The sequence below is a fragment of the Myotis daubentonii genome, chromosome X (genome assembly GCF_963259705.1).
Source record: "Myotis daubentonii chromosome X, mMyoDau2.1, whole genome shotgun sequence".
NCBI lineage: Eukaryota > Metazoa > Chordata > Mammalia > Chiroptera > Vespertilionidae > Myotis > Myotis daubentonii.
The window spans coordinates 136,292,830-136,311,837 of NC_081861.1; the positions used below are offsets into that span (position 1 = coordinate 136,292,830).

The 19,008-nt window shown below is 44.6% G+C and overlaps 1 protein-coding gene across 6 annotated transcripts in view; it reads left to right on the top strand.

Annotated features, from left to right (window-relative positions):
* The window catches only part of ARHGAP6 (Rho GTPase activating protein 6), a 517,050-nt gene that overhangs the window by 457,976 nt on the left and 40,066 nt on the right, over nt 1–19,008 (top strand). For all 6 annotated transcript variants that reach the window (XM_059680028.1, XM_059680029.1, XM_059680030.1 and 3 more), the window contains one exon: nt 7,920–8,099. In XM_059680028.1, the coding sequence (XP_059536011.1) occupies nt 7,920–8,099 (180 nt within the window). The remainder of the gene's footprint in view (nt 1–7,919; nt 8,100–19,008) is intronic.

Genomic DNA, 19,008 nt, shown 5'->3' on the forward strand with positions numbered 1-19,008 from the left:
AAGGTGTTTTTAGGTTTGTGCCTTGGACAAGAGAGATGCTTGCTTCAATTTTAAGTGACCTTTTAGCCAGCGACCTATCTAATCTTCACCTTAACAAGAGACCTATTTCCCTTTTTGATACCATGCAGTCATCCTTCTCCTTACCCTCGGATCCCCAGGAGATCTCAGACTCTCAGTATGCTAACACCCATTATAAATCAACAAGCAGGGGCCAAAGGCACTCCACACTTCACCACAGAACTCAGCTGGATTGTAGATTCAAGTCTGTGCTTGCCAGATTTCTTTCCCCAAAGCCATGATCATATATAATTTTTTCACCTTAATCCAGAAAGGCAATTCTGCTTGTCTTATCCTCATCCTTCCTTTAGGTATAAAAAATGGAGCTTTCCTGAGTTAGCCATTTATCTGTATAGAAGTTATAATTAGTGAAACTTCTGCTGGCTTCAGATTTCATAATATGGTACTGACACCTCGTTTGAGCAGACACAGCCCTTTGATGGGTACACTGTCATTCTCATAATTGTTAAGTAGGCATATGACCCCTCTGGGAGTCATGCTTTATCGAATATAGATATAACAGGAGCTGTAGAAACATCTGCCTAATCATTGGGTAAAGACAGAACTCTTTCTATGTTCCTAGGTGTGTCAGGGCTGCTGTGATGTGTCTGTGTAAGAAGGAGAAAGTTTGGTCTCAGCTGATTAAGAAGGAGTTGAGGAAAGCAAAAAGTCCAATTGAATTCACTCTTGCTTTTTTAGAATCATTTCAGACAGTCTTTTAGTCCAAATGCTGAACAAGACTCCATTGCCTATGCCAAAGAGAAGGAAATATTCTTGGATAGGTACAAATGAAACTTAGCATGCTGAAATACTAGCTACCAATTATGTGTCTCTTACCATGTACTAGCTATGTACTAAGGACTTCATATATTATAGTTAATTCTTTATTACACAAGGGAGCTAGCATTGCCCCCGTGTTTCAGAAGTAAACTGAGAGTTAGAGCAGTGGTCGGCAAACTGCGGCTCGCGAGCCACATGCGGCTCTTTGGCCCCTTGAGTGTGGCTCTTCCACAAAATACCGACTTCTGCGCATGGGCCACGAAGTTTCAATCGCACTGTACGTGCGCGCCCACACGTGATATTTTGTGGAAGAGCCACACTCAAGGGGCCAAAGAGCCGCAGTTTGCTGGCCACTGAGTTAGAGGCATTAAGTACCTTTCCCGGTGTCCCACAGGGAGCGTCCACTTATGGTTGTGTAAGTTGTGCATTTGTGCCTTTCATAAGTCTGGGGAGGTGCCATGTGCCTCATAGTCACTGTAGATTTGCAGAGTTATTAGGACAGTAGCCCAGCAGAAGGCAGTAGAATATCTTGAGGAAGAGACTTTTTTTTCCTAATTCACACAAAGTTGTGATGCTGGATAGTGGTTGGGTTGGTCCTTCCCACCCCTCACCCTAGTTGAGACAACCAAAACTACCTCTAGACATTTCCAAGTATCTGGTGGGGTGGGAGAAGAGGCAAGATCACCCCTGGGTAGCTTAATAACTCACTTACCATGTGCTCGTGGAGAAATCTATTAACCTTCCGAAACCCGAGTGGCCTTATCTGAACTTTGGGGATACAAATTCTTCAACTGGCACTGCACAATAGTTTAGAAGACTAATTATTTTAAGGAATGCGAAAATATCCTGGTCACAGCGACGTTGTACAGGGAATGAGAGAGTCCAAGAGTTTCTAGACAGTCTTGACCTCAACATTGCATCATAATGAAGGATGAATTAAGAAAAATTAAAGTTTCAGGGGAAATACGAGCATAACATTGCTTCTGTGAAGTGGTTATAAGTTACAGGAAAGCAAGTAGCCCACACAGCCATCTTGGATTGGAGTAAAGGCTATAGAATGAGGAAGTATTGATGAGGTATGGGGGGAAATAGGGCTGTGGTCATAGAGTAGTGAATGCCTTTGTAAGGGGGAGGTGATTGATTCTTTTAAGGCTTGAAGACTCTTTGGAAGGATTCCACTAAAGCAGTGGTTCTCAACCTTCTGGCCCTTTAAATACAGTCCCTCATGTTGTGACCCACCCATAAAATTATTTTCGTTGCTACTTCATAACTATAATGTTGCTACTGCTATGAATCATAATGTAAATATCTGATATGCAGGATGGTCGTAGGCGACCCCTGTGAAAGGGTCGTTCGACCGCCAAAGGAGTCGCGACCCACAGGTTGAGAACCACTGCACTAACGTGTTATATCCATGTTATAGATTGTTTAGAGACAGGGGCAGAGTGAGTTAGAAGCTTTTGTATGAATAGAAATACTGAAAAAAAAATTGCATTGCATCATAAATGTTTCCATGGAAGAATGGCCTTGGCATTAAACCACGTATGTCCTGGTCACCTACCCCAAGTTCCTATAAACCAGTGAGTGTTGTTCAGAAATTTTTTCATTATCGTCCCTGAGATGCTGTAGCATCTAGCAGGTCGAGGCCGTGCGGACATGCGGCTAGTAAAGAATTAGGGGATGCATTGAAGAGTAAGAGAAGTGATGGATATGGGCCAGAAATCTTAGGAATGGCTTTGTGGAGGAGATTGAATTTAAACTACACATCAAAGGGTGTGTAGGGCCCTAGCCGGTTTAGCTCCATGGATAGAACATCAGCCTGCAGACTGAAAGGTCCCAGGTTCGATTCTGATCAAGGGCATGTACCTTGGTTTCAGGCTTCTCCCCAGCCCTGGTCAGGGCTCGTGAAGGAGGCAACCAATTGATGTGTTTCTCTCACATCGATGTTTCTCTCTGTTTTTCCCTCTCTCTTCCACTCTCTCTAAAAAACCAATGGAAAAATATCCTCGGGTGAGGATTAAAGAAAAAAGGTTTGTAGGAATTGAGTAAAGGGTGTGTAGGAATTGAATAAACAGACCACATAAGCACTGCATAGAGATGGGAGTTAGCTAAAACCCCTTCTGGTAGAAGTTGAGTAGAGGGAGACGAACAAGAGAGTTCCTTTGTTTATTATTTTTTCAGTTGTTTCAGCATGAGCTGGGAGAGAATACAGAATGAACAGACTGCAGTGAGGTGGAAATTAAACTGGGAAATATGGTCAAGAAACAAAGCGGTTTTGCCCTGGCCGGTTTGGCTCAGTGGATAGAGTGTCACCCTGCAGACTGAAGGGTCCTGGGCTTAATTCCCGGTCAGGGCACATGCTGGGGTGGTGGGCTTGATCCCCAGTAGGGGGTGTGCAGGAGGCAGCTGATCCATGATTCTCTCTCATCATTGATGCTTCTCTCTCTCTCTCTCTCATTCCCTCTCCCTTCCTCTCTGAAATCCATAAAATATATATATTTTAAAAAGAAACAAAGCAGTTGTCAGCTTTTTGTCTTACCTGTTTGTTGTCTGTGTTAGCTGTGTTATCTGTTTGTTGGGTAGTTGTTACGGTTTGGAACATAGAAGAAAACTGAACCAGAGACTCAAAAAGCTTGGAGGCTCACAGGCTCTGCCAGCACCTTGCTACATGACCTTGTATTTTATAAAACAAAGGAAGAGGAAGGAAAACAGAGTTGGGGTTGCGGTTGAGGGGGAAGGTTTGAGCTTCCTCCTTTATAAGATGCACATCATATTTTCTTTCTAATGGGCGCTTCAAATTCAATGCGTCATTAACCAATAAGATTTCAAAGATGTTTAAAAGAAGGACATGAGAAAAAGTGTTCACGAGTCAGCCAGCGCTTTTCTTGGGAACACTAGTGGTATTTGATCGAATTGCGTTGTTTTTCTCTCTTGTGTTTGTTTGTTTTATTCCATTTTGTCTAGTTTGCTATTTGCTTTGCTCCTTAGGGGAAAAAAAATTCCCAAAGTATGAAAGATTTCACTTCTTCTAGAAAGCATATTGCCGGAACGTCACTGAGACCTCTGGAGCAGTGGTTTCTCAGGTTGGCCAAGAGCCCTCTGAGAAATGTGGGGAATGTGGGGCGAATATACACTGTTTTTGGTGAGAGAGTTTGAGACTGGCCTTTAGTTTTCAAAGAGCCTAATGAGGCAGAAAGAAGTCCCTAGCCACCAAAGGAGAGCCAGGACGGCTGACCTCTGAGGAGGTCCATGCCTCCAGGAAATGGGAGGTTGGCTTTGGAACGGCAGCCGGATCAGTGCCTCGCTCGCCTGGCCCTGGTCCCCGCCCTCCTTTGAAGCCAGGATTTCATCTCCTCGTGCTACACGGGGTCTGCCACTCAAGTGTGAGCAGGGGGAGGAGGGCAGGGTCGTGATGAAGAGCATGGGGCTCCCTGGGGCCAAGCCAGTAGCTTCGCTTCTCAGCCCCACCACATCCAGGCCGTGGCTCGAGGCGTCACATCCCTTCTGGAAAGACGGCCATAAGCAGCAGCTGCCCCACCAGCTTCTAGAGCAGCGGTTCTCAACCTGTGGGTCGCGACCCCTTAGGATTAGAAATGATCTAGAACAGTGGTTCTCAACCTTCCTAATGCCACGACCCTTTAATACAGTTCTTCATGTTGTGGTGACCCCCAATTTCATGGTTATAAATTGAACATAATTAAAGCATAGTGATTCATCACAAAAACAGTATGTCATTATATATGTGTTTTCCGATGGTCTTAGGCGACCCCTGTGAAAGGGTCGTTCAACCCCCAAAGGGGTCGCGACCCACAGGTTGAGAACCGCTGATCTAGGAGGACCCGACTGGTGTGGCTCAGTGGTTGAGCATAGACCTATGAACCAGGAGATCACGGTTAGATTCCCAGTCAGGGCACATACCCAGGTTGTGGGTTCGATCCCCAGTAGGGGGCGTGCAGGAGGCAGCCGATCCATGAGTCTCTCTCATCATTGATGTTTCTATCTCTCTCTCCCTCTCCCTTCCTCTCTGAAATCAATAAAAATATATTTATAAAAAAAGAAATGACCTAGGATGCTTATCTAGCAGAGATGAAAGTTTGCCTTGAATTGGCTGGCTAATAATGAAATCATAAACCAAACCCTAGTGCACATTCGATGACCTAGACATAGCCAGATACACGCTGAGACAGGGGAGCGCGGGTGGAGGCTGCCATGAACAAGTCTCCAATTAGAAACACGGTCAAACAAAAACAAAACAGCGTTAACAAACCGCAGCAGCGTGGTCTGCAGCTGGAATCCATGTGCCGTTTTACCGACAGATTTTGTTGCTTTCCCAGAATAGCAACAGGAGAAGGAGACAGCGGAAACAGAGTTCTGGATTGTCCTTGTATTAAACATTCTTTTCAGAGAAAACAAAATCTGAGAGACAACCAGGAGACAGCCATTGTGTACGGGGACCAGGGCTCTCACCAGACACCCAATGGGCTGGCACCTGACCTTGGACTTCCCAGCCTCCAGATCTGTGAGAAAGAAATTTATGTGGTTTAAGCCAAAAAAGGGGGGGGAAATGAAAATCTTTTATTTGTTAATATTAAAAAAAAAAAAACACGAGAAAGCTCTGATATTACGTTAATAGGGGAAAGGAACACACTCCAAATGCTTCAGAGTTCTAGAGAGATGAGCTAGAAAATGGCACGTATTTGATTTTTTTAAAAAATATATTTTATTGATTTTTTACAGAGAGGAAGGGAGAGGGATAGAGTCAGAAACATCGATGAGAGAGAAACATCGATCAGCTGCCTCCTGCACACCCTCCACTGGGGATGTGCCCGCAACCAAGGTACATGCCCTTGACCGGAATCGAACCTGGGACCCTTGAGTCCGCAGGCCGACGCTCTATCCACTGAGCCAAACCAGCCAGGGCGGCACATATTTGATTTTATCCTTAGCCGTGAACTTGTAGGAAACAACATGAAAAATAAAACGAACACTTGTCAAGTTTGATATCAATGAAATAAAAGAAAGAGAAAAAATAACTCAGCAGCCATACATAAAGGGCACTTTCTTCAAAATCCCCAGTGTTTACCGCGTAAAATCATTTTCCTTGGCGGCCAACCTGAAAACAGCCTCACTTTCTAAAAATAATGTCCCCATGTCCCACCCTGGGATTGCAGGGCTGGTAGCCCCCACTTCAAGGCTCCGCAGGACAAGAGTGGGACTCAGGAAGCTTTGTCTTGGCTGTGACTCAGAACTTGAATTCTGTGCTGTGACCCAGCTGCCACTCAAACACTGTGCAGATCCCCCCCCCCCATCCCCACCCCCCGGCCAAGCAGCCACAGTCCCCATACTTATGGAGGAATTGTGGATTTTCAATATCAACAAGAGAAATAAAAAGTTGCCTAGCCCTAGCCAGTTTGGCTCAGTGGATGCAGCCATGGGCAAACTACAGCCTGCGGGCCGGATCCGGCCCGTTTGAAATGAATAAAACTAAAAAAAAAAAAAAATACCGTACCCTTTTATGTAATGATTCAACTTTGAATTTATATTAGTTCACACAAACACTCCATCCATGCTTTTGTTCCGGCCCTCCGGTCCAGTTTAAGAACCCATTGTGGCCCTCGAGTCAAAAAGTTTGCCCACCCCTGGGATAGAGTGTCAGCCTGCGGACTCAAGGGTCCCGGATTCGATTCCGGTCAAGGGCACATACCTCAGTTGCAGGCTCCTCCCCGGCCAGGCCCTGGTAGGGGCACGTGCAGGAGGCAACCAATCGATGTGTTTCTCTCACATCGATGTTTCTCTCTGTCTTTCCCTCTCTCTTCCACCCTCTCCATCAATGAAAAATATCCTCAGGTGAGGATTCAAACACCAAAAAAAGAAAAAATTGCCTAGACCTGTGGTTGGCAAACTGCAGCCTGCGAGCCACATGCGGCTCTTTGGCCCCTTGAGTGTGGCTCTTCCTAAGCCTTAGGAGGACCCTAGTTAAATGAATAACGATGTGCCTACCTATAGAGTTTAAGTTTAAAAAATGTGGCTCTCCAAAGAAATTTCCATCGTTGTACTGTTGGTATTTGGCTCTGTTGGCTAATGAGTTTGCCGACCACGGGCCTAGATCACTGGTTGTCAGCCGAGGCCAACTGTGCCCCACAAAGGACATGCGGCTTGGCCCCAGGGAGCTCCATGCTCTTCATCACTACCCTGACCCCCTCCCCTTGTGATACTTTACATGTTTCTGTCTTTGCATCCGGCATTGTCACCACTGGGAAATTGCCTTCTGTCCCATCTCTTGGGCGTGTCCTGCGGCCTCCAGAGTTGATAACTTCATACTTTGTACCCACTGCTTCTAATTGATGTCTTTTCCCTCCAGAATGGGAACTTTTTTTAATATATTTTTATTGATTTCAGAGAGAAAGGGAGAGGGAGAGAGAGATAGAAACATCAATGATGAGAGAGAATCACTGATCAGCTGCCTCTTGAACACCCCCCCACTGGGGATGTGCCTGCAACCAAGGCACATGCACTTGACTGGAATTGAACCCAGGACCCTTGAGTCCGCAGGCCGATGCTCCATCCATTGAGCCAAACCAGCCAGGGCAGAATGTGAACTTTTAAAATAAGGACTATGCTGTGATCCTTGTGGGAAATTTTTGTCAATAACTAGAATCCATGAAAAATGCCCAACCTGTGGTAGACGCTGAGTGGATGGAGTCATGGAGAGATGATGGATTGATGGATGAAGGGATAGACGGAGGGTGGATGGTTGGATGGATAGATACATGGATAGATGGATACCAATATTTTTAAAGGCAGACAGGATAGAAGTTTTATATAGTACCAGTTTCACAACAAATCACTTAGAATTACAAAATTTTACTCAGTATGCTGTTGAAATGGCCACTGTGCCATGAGCTTCAATCCAAGATATGAAGCAAAAGGAAAATGATGGAACCTCTCATCAGTTCTGCCAGAGGTGATGTAGTCCTTTCAGGAAAACAGAAAAGGAAAGGAAAGGTTCCATGGGTTATTGAACCACTCAGCCCTTTGAAAAGCAAAAATAACCACAGTTCTTGTATTCTCTGTTCCTGTAGGTCACGGGGAACAAGATGACATCTCTAAACTTGGCCACCATATTTGGACCCAACCTTCTGCACAAGCAGAAGTCATCAGACAAAGAATTCTCCGTCCAGAGTTCGGCCCGGGCTGAGGAAAGCACAGCCATCATCGCTGTGGTGCAGAAAATGATTGAAAATTATGAAACCCTGTTTATGGTAGGTGGTCCTTCTTTGGCAAAGCATCTTAGTAGGCTGTCTGTTCATCGCCTTTTGGTGGCACAATGTCACTCACACACACCCCCTTCCGGTCTATAGTGCTGGTCACTGAATTCATTGGAAGGCATGCAGTTTCAATAGGAAAAGAAATTTACAACCTATGATATCACTGTAAGTTTGTGATTCCAGGTTTAAGCAAACATATTCAAATTAGAAATTTCATTTTCTTGTGCCCTGAACAATGGTCACGTTTGGAGTCACTTAATTATGCTGATAGCAGTATCTTTGCTCGAAATATTAACAAAACCATTCTCTTTGGAATTGTATGTGGCCCTCAGGAATTTATATATTCATATCATCTTCAGAGATGGCCTCTCCTCAAAGGTCAATATGAACATTTTAACTCCTCCATGAAGCTTCACCTATGTTTTCTGTGTCCTTCTCATGCCACCTACCCATGTCATTTCTCTGTCTTTTGAACTCCGTTAGTCTTCTTATTGATGCTTATCTTAGCATTGTGCTACAGTCATTTTTTACTATTTCCCCTAATAGATTATAAACACATTTAGAGCATGGGTTGTGCCCTTGTTATCTCTTCTCTGTATCCTCTGTACACTTTTGGAAGGCCCTTCATCTGGCAGGCACTCAATAAATACTTTTTTGATTTGTATTGAATTACCAGTTCCTGTTTTCCTTCAAAAAACTGCACTGCTTGCTCCAGCTTCCCTTGAAACATTAGAACAAATGCCAACTCTTTTCTATTTCTGTTTACCACTCATATTGCCTGTCAGAAGTTACAGAAATCTTCTCTATGTTTCTTCTCCCATTTTTCTTGTCAGTGTGCAAACACTCACCATGAATCTTACCTGTACCACCAGAGCCCATTGTGTCTCTTCTAGTCTCCTCTTTTGAATCTCCTCAGTATTTTATCTATATTTTTCCAATGCCTTGCCTTAGATTTATTTTCATGCTTTGTCTTATATCAATGATTTTTTGTAAGTTTGAGAGCCAGTGGTTTAAAATCTTTGCCCTCCCTGCCTTACCTATGTGATCGTGACTACATAATTCAATACTCAAGAAGCATTAATTTCAGTTTTATGAAATGGGAAAAATCAAAATATGACCTATTTCTCAGGGTAATTCTCACCATCATTTGCTATGGGAGAGTATTCTGCAAACTATAAAATTCTATGAACCTGTTAATTAATAGTGATATGAGTTGGGCTACATGAGCTGGCTCAACTCTTAGGACACAACAGACATAAATATCTTGTTGACATAAAGTTTAATCAAATGTTTGGTTGACAGCGTCGTGATTTAGGAAGCCCAGCTCCGTGCATCTTGAGACACTGCAATCCTCTAGGATTTATGGGCCAAAACTAGAAGGGACATTCATCATGCCCACTCAAACCCCATTGGCCAGAACTTACCCATAAGCCATAGTTAATTGCAAAGGAGGCTGGGAAATGTATTCCTGCTGGACATCCACGAGGCACAGAAAATGGATTTCATGCAGTGAAAAGTCCTCTGAGGTAGAACAGTGCCTTGCTTCTCGTTGAGTCTCTGAAGCTCTGTTCCTATGTTGTGCACAGTAAACTCAAAAAAATGTGCCATTTATCATTGACTCTATATAAATTCCACACTTCAGCCCAAATCCTCATAATTAATTACATATTTGTATGAATCAAATGACTGAACTTATCAACCTTTTCATCAAGTTTTTAAGTCACATATCTTTTTGCCAAGCAGTCGTGGCATTACTTCATGCTCTCTGGATTTTTTTTTTTAACAAAATAATACCTCTCATCAATCTTAATTCTGTTTTCTAAATTCTGTATTCTAAGAAAAGTTCTTCTTATGAAACCACTAATCACCAAGCATCTCTTTTCACCTCAGGAACTAAAACAACTCTTCCTGGCTTCCTGGGAAGTATGGTTGCCACATTTTAATTGTACCATTCCCCTCCTTCCCATTTCCTGCCACCCTGGCTACTAAAAACAGCAGAAAAACAGCATTTTCCAACATTTTCCAAATTTGATCTTTGCCACTCTCTGTAGAATTGATGTCAAGACTCTCCTGGGTGATATCTCATATTTTGGTTCCCCAGGTGTGGTCTTTACTCCTCACTGAAGCCTTTTCTGACCACCTTGTCTAAATACAGCCCCTCTCCCCGCCTTGTACACACTTCCTCACTTCCTATTCCCTTTCCCTGCCTTTCCTCCTTAGCACTCACCACTACTAACATAGGATTTTACTAATTTCTCATGTTGGTTGAGTGTTTACCCGTTAGAATGTAAACTTCATGGCAGGATGCCTTCTCGTCCTCTTCCATATACTTTCTTGACTGCATTACATCCGTGCCTGGCATTAGGTAGAAAAAAGAAATATTGGTTGAATTAAGAAATGACTCAATGGTAGGTTGGGGACATATGATTTCCATATGATTGAAGTTTACGAATAATAAAGTTTATGTATAAAAAGGTTGGGCAGGAAGGAATTAAGGATAGCTTTCTCAAAATAAGTTCACCATTAAAGTAAGCATTCTTGATCTCCTGACATGGAGTATGGGAATGACAAATGAGAAAAGAGACAGTGGGTACCATACAAATCAATACAAATCTGTACTTTCTAAGTGACAGGGGTGATGGGTAAAAGATATCAAGCCTGAGTCAGTAAAAAGAAAACTGGCTCTGGAACCAGAAAAGTTTGCTATAGTCCTGTCTTGCTATGCATTAACTATGTGACCTCATGCTCTCCGATTTCTATTTCTTTCATGATCACAGGATTGGGTTAGAATAAATGACTAACCAAGATCTCTTCTAGTTCTAAAACCTTCATGATTCTGTGCCCTAGCACTAATGTCATCTCTTTTATTTCCATTAAGCACAGAAAAAAATTAAGCCTCACTTCGTAGATTCTCTTGGCATATTTGGCATTTCAGATTCCTGTTGGTTATACCAGAGCTGGTGGCTAGTTGGCAAAGCTGGTCTATGTGGGTGGACAAAAATTCCATGATGTCTATAGCTGTTTCATTTTGGTTTGTTTTTAAGAGACTTTCATATTTAGTACCGTAGTTCCAAACAAGGAAGAATAAAGCTAGCCGGGACCTGAGAGTTAAAGGCGGTTCACAGTTGTGCAGTTTCACAGTCCTGGGAAGGGTTTATGAGCTCAGAAAGAGGCATTGCTTGCCATGCATTCGAAAGGAAGAGTTATTAGAAAGGGTGCTTGTGTGTTTGTCGTGGAAGGCAGAATGTACCCTGGAGGCAGCAATTCCGCAGAACTGATGGAAGGGATATAAAAACCCACAGAGGCCTGGCCGGGATCCAGAGTTTGTTCTGAGTGTTAATAATGTCCTTCATTTCCTGATGTCTCTTCCAAGTGGCCAGTATCTGAGGTCATTGGAAAGGGCAAAAAGGAACCTGGCTTTGTCCCATAAGACAGAAGAGCTGCCTAGATTTAAGAGTCTGACTAGGACAGTCTTTTGCACCAATTGTGTGCTATTCAGGCACCGTGTTGAAAACCCTAGAGCTGAGCCCTACCCAGTTTGGCTCAGTGGATAGAGCATCGGCCTGTGGACTGAAGGGTCCCAGGTTCGATTCCGGTCAAGAGCATGTACCGTGGTTGCGGGCACATCCCCAGTAGGAGTGTGCAGGAGGCAGCTGATCTATGTTTCTCATCGATGTTTCTAACTCTCTGTCCCCCTCCCTTCCTCTCTGTAAAAAATAGAATATATATATATATATATATATATATATTTTTTTTTAAATATGTTTTATTGATTTTTTTTTTTTTTTTTACGGAGAGAAAGGAAGATAGAGAGTTAGAAACATCCATGGAAGAGAAGCATGGATCAGCTGCCTCCTGCACGCCCCCTACTGGGGATGTGCCCGCAACCAAGTTACATGCCCTTGACTAGGATCGAACCTGGGACCCCTGAGTCCGCAGGCCGACACTCCATCCTCTGAGCCAAGCCGGTCAGGGCATAGAATATATTTTTTAAAAAAAGAAAAAGAAAACCCTAGAGCTGATTCTGAGAACAGCCATCATGGGCACTTTGTCGAACAGTGGCCACCAAGGCAGCAGATTGTAGTCACTATTCTCAAACTTAAGCAGGCAGCGGGCTCACAAGGAAATGTGTCCTATATTCAGATTCCTGGGCCAAATTCCAGAGAATCCGATTGCGTAGCACTGGGCTGGGGTCCAGGAATCTGTACTTTCTAATGCATGCCTCCAGGGCATTCTGCTACTTTGATAATCACACCCGGGAAACCACATCTTGGGAAAGATGGTGGGAAGACCATGAGTTTTGGGGTGAGCTACTAGAATTCAAACCCCTGCCCAGCCATATATTTGCTGTGATCTTGGCGCCATGCCTAACTTTCCTACGCCTTCATTTTCCTATTGTCAAAAGGGAAAGATGGAGTTATCTACTTTATAGGATCATTTTGAGAATTAGAAATGACAGGTTAAGGCACTTGGGACAAGAATTGACATATACTAGGCACTAAAAAAAAAAGATCGCTGCTATTATTATATTTCATTGATAAGATGTCTGCCCTGTCAAAGCAGGTGTTGCTACCAGACTAAAAGGGTCCATTTCCCTCATGCGTTAGAGCAGCGGTTCTCAACCTGTGGGTCGCGACTCCTTTGGGGGTCAAACGACCCTTTGACAGGGGTCGCCTAAGACCATCGGAAAACACAGATATAATTACATATTGTTTTGTGATTGATCACTATGCTTTCATTATGTTCAATTTGTAACAATGAAATTTGTAACAATGAAATTCCACAACATGAGGAACTGTATGAAAGGGTCGCGGCATTAGGAAGGTTGAGAACCACTGCACTAGAGCCTAATAATGCATGAACAGATTCTTGCAGCAAAGAAAGTAAGGATTTCTTTTTAGGAAGTGGCCTCCGCCCAGAGACAGGTGAGCTAATGCCCAAAGGCCTGGCTCCCCAATGGCTTCCAGGGAATGGGTTCTATAGGGAAAATCATGAATCATGGTGACTCAGGGAGTTAGGGTGACTAAGGGAATGGGTTCTATAGGGAAAATCATGAATCATGGCAACTCAGGGAGTTAGGTGACTAAGGGAATGGGTTCTATAGGGAAAATCATGAATCATGGCGACTCAGGGAGTTAGGGTGACTAAGGGAATGGGTTCTATAGGGAAAATCATGAATCATGGTGACTCAGGGAGTTAGGGTGACTAAGGGAATGGGTTCTATAGGGGAAAATCATGAATAATGGTGACTCAGGGAGTTAGGGTGACTAAGGGAATGGGTTCTATAGGGAAAATCATTAATAATGGTGACTCAGGGAGTTAGGTGACTAAGGGAATGGGTTCTATAGGGAAAATCATGAATCATGGTGACTCAGGGAGTTAGGGTGACTAAGGGAATGGGTTCTATAGGGAAAATCATGAATCATGGTGACTCAGGGAGTTAGGGTGACTAAGGGAATGGGTTCTATAGGGAAAATCATGAATCATGGTGACTCAGGGAGTTAGGGTGACTAAGGGAATGGGTTCTATAGGGAAAATCATTAATAATGGTGACTCAGGGAGTTAGGGTGACTAAGGGAATGGGTTCTATAGGGAAAATCATGAATCATGGTGACTCAGGGAGTTAGGGTGACTAAGGGAATGGGTTCTATAGGGAAAATCATGAATCATGGTGACTCAGGGAGTTAGGGTGACTACGGGAATGGGTTCTATAGGGAAAATCATGAATCATGGTGACTTAGGGAGTTAGGGTGACTAAGGGAATGGGTTCTATAGGGAAAATCATGAATCATGGCGACTCAGGGAGTTAGGGTGTGGTCAGGATCATGGTCTGGGTCGTGGCCTCTACCAATTGGTCGGTGCTAAGATAGTCGATCAGTGCTTGTGCTGGTATCAGCCATGGCATCGTTAGTCTCGTGTTGCTGCTTTTCTGGGCCTGGAGCTGAAACCCAACTGAAGCCTCGATGTTATCTTTAGTTTGATCAAAACCCTTTCTCTGTGGGCAAAGGACCCCAGGCTTTGGTCCTAAAATTTTTTGATGCCGACCAGAACCTCGTTGTCCTGAGGGCTCAGAGATTAAGAGAGTGGACGTGCAGGGGGGAAGGAGGCAGGCGAGTCAGGTGCAGGACACAGCCAGTTTGAATCGAAATGAAAGAAAGGCAGAAAGGCCATATTGAGGAAATGAAGTTTCTACATGGTTAACGTACCTCCTTGGCAAGCACGCCCTGACCGCTCTGTAGAACAGTGTGACCTGCATTTCCTTGTGTGTTTGTTTTGGGTTCAGTGTCTACACTCCTTAGATTCCTTTACCTTTCAATCCTGATCCTACATTTCTCATATCACCAACAATTTAAAAACTATAAAATGATACTCGCTGGGACCACTGGGAATAGTGGAAAAGAGAAGGATTCACTGACCACATCATTAACACATTCATTGCTCTGAAAGTTGTTGCCTCTGTAACTGATATTGGGAATCCCAGAGAAAACTCATCATTGCTCTGGGAATTAAGAACTTCAGAACAGAGTGAAGAAAACTGTGAGCTCCTTCTGAGGGTCGATGCCATAAGATTCCTACGAGGGCTACTTTTTTAAAAAATTATATTTTATTGATGTTTTACAGAGAGGAAGGGAGAGGGATAGATAGTTAGAAACATCGATGAGAGAGAGACATTGATCAGCCGCCTCTTGCACACTCCCTACTGGGGATGTGCCCGCAACCAAGGTACATGCCCTTGACCGGAATCGAACCCGGGACCCTTGAGTCCGCAGGCCGACGCTCTATCCACTGAGCCACACCGGTCAGGGCACTAGGGCTACTTTTTTGGAGAGAGGGAAACGAGAGAAGGCAGCACGCCTGTGGGCGAGGAAAAGTCCGGAGGGCAGTGGAGACGTGGGAACGCCCGAGGGTTCCCACTCGGCCTCTTCCGCGGCCTGAGCTGGGGACAAGCACAGCACACGTGGGAAATTTCCAATGAGAGCTACTGGGAAAAGGGGTCAGAGGCCAGGAGGAGGATTCCAGGCTCTGGAGCCAAGCTTCACTTTGTGTTCTCCTTCCCCACTGCAAATTGCATTTTCTTAAGTCCTCATATGCATGCCAAGTCCAAGGTGGCAGGCAGGAATGCAGGTCCTCAAAGGAGAAGTCGCCCCCCACCAACATCCCCAGATAAGGAAGCAGGACTTCCATTTCCTGGTTTAGGCCACCACTCTTTTTTTAATAACCCCTGTTTCCGTGCTTGAGGTTGGCCACTCCTTATGTCCATCACTGGCTTATGTAAATCTCACCACCATTTCATGAAGAGGAAGCCAACATCTTTTGCCCAAGTGATACAGCAACTGTGAATGAGTTCTGTAGCATGTTGCTCCCGCATAGAAGACAGGTACTTCACTATGGCATCTCAGATAGAGGTCATTTGCAAGGAAGAAAGGGAATATTTTAGCCAGCTTGAAAGCAGGAGTCAAGGAGGCATTTAATGGTATCAATCCCTCTAGACCAGTGGTTCTCAACCTGGGCTGCACATGAGAATCACCTGGGGATCTTTTTAAAATCCTGATTTCCTGGCCTCATCCTCCGGAAATTCTGTTTCTTTGTGACTCATGTTGTGGCCCCACCCCATCACAAAGAAACCGAATTTCCGGAGGATGAGGCCCGGAAATCAGGATTTTAAAAAGATTCCCAGGTGATTCTCATGTGCAGCCCAGGTTGAGAACCACTGCGCTAGACTGTTCATAACACCAACCTGCCTGATGTTCAGGCCAGCACATGGCTGCACGGGCCGGTGCATGTTCCTGCTGGAGCCTGCCCACAGTGACAGAATGTGTGCACTGTTGGCAGCACATACATGCAGAGGGTAGCAGAAACATGCTTCCCTTTTTACAAAGATGGCGCTGAAAGCTAAGAAGGAAGCCCCTGCCTTCCCAAAGCCGAAGCCAAAGCGAAGGCTTTGAAGGCAAAGAGAGCGGGGCTAAAAGGCGTCCACAGCCACACAAAAAGATCTGCACGTCACCCACCTTCCGACGGCCAAAGACACTGAGGCTCCGAAGGCAACCTAAGCGTCCACGGGAGAGCGCCCCCAGGAGAAACAAGCCTGCCCACTGTGCCATCAAATTCCCTGACCTCCGAGTCAGCCATGCAGAAGCTAGAAGGCAACAATACACTTGTGTACGTTGTGGTGCTAGGGCCAACAAGCACCAGATCAGACAGGCTGTGAAGAAGCTGTATGACTTTGATGTGGCCAAGGTCAACACCCTGATCAGGCCTGATGGAGGGAAGAAGGCATATGTTCCACTGGCTCCTGACGATGATGCCTTGGATGTTGCCAACAAAATTAGGATCATCTAACCCGAGTCCAGCTGCCTAATTCTAAATATAAAAATTAGGCCCTGGCCAGTTTGGCTCACTGGATAGAGCGTCGGGCTGGGGACTGAGGGGTCCCGGGTTTGATTCCGGGCAGGGGCATGTACCTTGGTTGCGGCCACATCCCCGGTGGGTGGTGTACAGGAGGCAGCTTATCAATGCTTCTCTCTCATCGATGTTTCTGGCTCTCTATCCCTCTCCCTTCCTCGCTGTGGAAAATCAACAAAATATATATATAAATATATATGTATAAAAATTTTACACTATAAAAAAACCCCCACATATTATACCTGAGGTGTTTCTACTTTTTAAAAAAATATATTTTATTGATTTTTTACAGAGAGGAAGGGAGAGGGATAGAGAGTTAGAAACATCGATGAGAGAGAAACACCAATCAGCTGCCTCCTGCACACTCCCTACTGGGGATGTGCCCGCAACCAAGGTACATGCCCTTGACTGGAATTGAACCTGGGAACCTTCAGTCCGCAAGCCAATGCTTTATCCACTGAGCCAAACCGGTTAGGACATGTTTCTACTTTTTTTAACCTCCTGCCATGGAGCAAAGTCTACTAATTTTTCTGCCTCTTCCTGCCTCGAGTCACCCTTCAACAAAGCTCCTGGGTCCTGAGTTCTTGGCTTCTTTTTGTTCAATAATGTGCCTCAATTGCCATATGCTGCCTTGAATGTCTGAGGCACTTGGGAAAAATTTGTTAAATTTAATGAATTCTGACCCTCCAAATTCATCTACACACCCTTACATAATATTAAGCAACCTGCTTAGTTCAGATTGCCATTATGCACTAAAAAATATGTTAGGACAATTGGTGCTTTGACTATGGGAAATTGAGGCAATACAACCGTTCCAATGGTTAAGTTTAGACTTGTTTGTATCTATGTATTTTATGATCAGAAACTCCTTTTCTATCACCTTCTCCAAATGTTGGCTAGGTAGGGAAGAGAAAGGAATGAGGCTTAAAGCTGTCAATAGTCTAAGATCTAAAATGGAAATCAAATTCATTATTACATACTGCCAATCCTCACACAACACCCTGTTCCCCATCACCCCTACCACCACCATCCCCCCGATGCCAACACAAGCAGAAACAACTTTTCTTCCTTGCCAGCATGATGAAGCGTTAAGGAAAAATTCATCTTCAGTCTTCACCTTGTCCTTCTCAGTGCCTGGCTAACTATGGAATGGGTCTGGTGCCCAAATTGCAGAATTCTCCGTCCCTCCCTTCTCACATACCTGCCCCCTCCTTTGCTCCCTCCCCATCATCGGAGAAAACACAGAAATACAAACACATTTGCTTTATACACATGTGGTATTTATTCAAGGAAACCATTTATGCTTTGGTCTCATAATGCCCATTTCTTAAGCATTTTTTGTAGAGAGGCTACACTTGCTTAAGGGTCTTCTTCTTTCATTGGCGTCTGGGCATCACTCGTGGTAGAAACCACCGGCACTTCTTCTTCGTCGTCTGGTGGCTTGCTCCCTGGAGGTTTTCGTCCCTTCCTGTAGCAAACTACAATTCTGTACTTCTGTTTGCCTCTCTCCTTCTTCTCTCTATTCAGCTTAAGGACCAAGTTGACCATCTTCATTATCTTCCTTACCTAGTTGGGAAACAAGTTAAACACAGACAGACATTGGCTTTGGGGAAGAACTCGGGAAATGGGTGGGAAAAGGGCTTGTAACAGACTGACAGTGGATTGAATGAGGAAGTGTCTGTGCTCAAAAGCTCAAGGCCAGAGTCTTGGGTGAGGAATTATTGGGGAAGGGGAGGCATATGAGTAGGGCAGTCTGACCTTCTCCTTTTCCTGGTCATCGAGTGGGAAAACGCACTTCAGATTCACTTTTTTACTTGAAGGTTCTTCGTCCATCCTTGCGGCTGGAGTCGGGATGCCTTCTCTAAACTAGTCTACACTCTTTTCTTAGTAACTGGCTTGTTGTAGCAACAGGCCCTACTCCAAGGGAGGGTCCTGGCCCCTATATATACTCTCCAGGACAATGGGGAGCCACACCCCTCAGCTCTGATTGGCCAACAGTCAGGGGTTGCCATGGTGAGGCTGACATCACAAAGCCTCAGCTGGACCATCCAGGAGGGGGAGGTGGGAGAGGATGCAGAGGACTCAGATGCTCTGGTTAGAGACAGGGGAGCTTCCTAGAACCTCCTAAAGTTTTTCCCAGACGGACCTGTCTCTCCCTCATGTCCTCTAGTTCAATGACTGTCCAGCATGTGGCAGGGAGGTGGTGGTTCCTCTAAGCCATTTCCCATACACCCCTATCCTTTCAGTGGTCCCTTCTACCATCCCCAGATATTACCATTGCCTAGTATGTCGTGTGTTGTTTTAATGGATGTTTTATTTTAGAATGGTCTTAGATTTACCGAAAAATTGCAAAGGTGATACCCATATACCCCATACCCAATGCAACTGTAACGTGTCGTAAACCATCAGTGAAACACTTGCAGTCAAACTCAGTTCTCTAACATCTCCAATATCAGACAAGTTGGTTCTACATGTAGTTGTTCAGGGAAAAACTGTACCA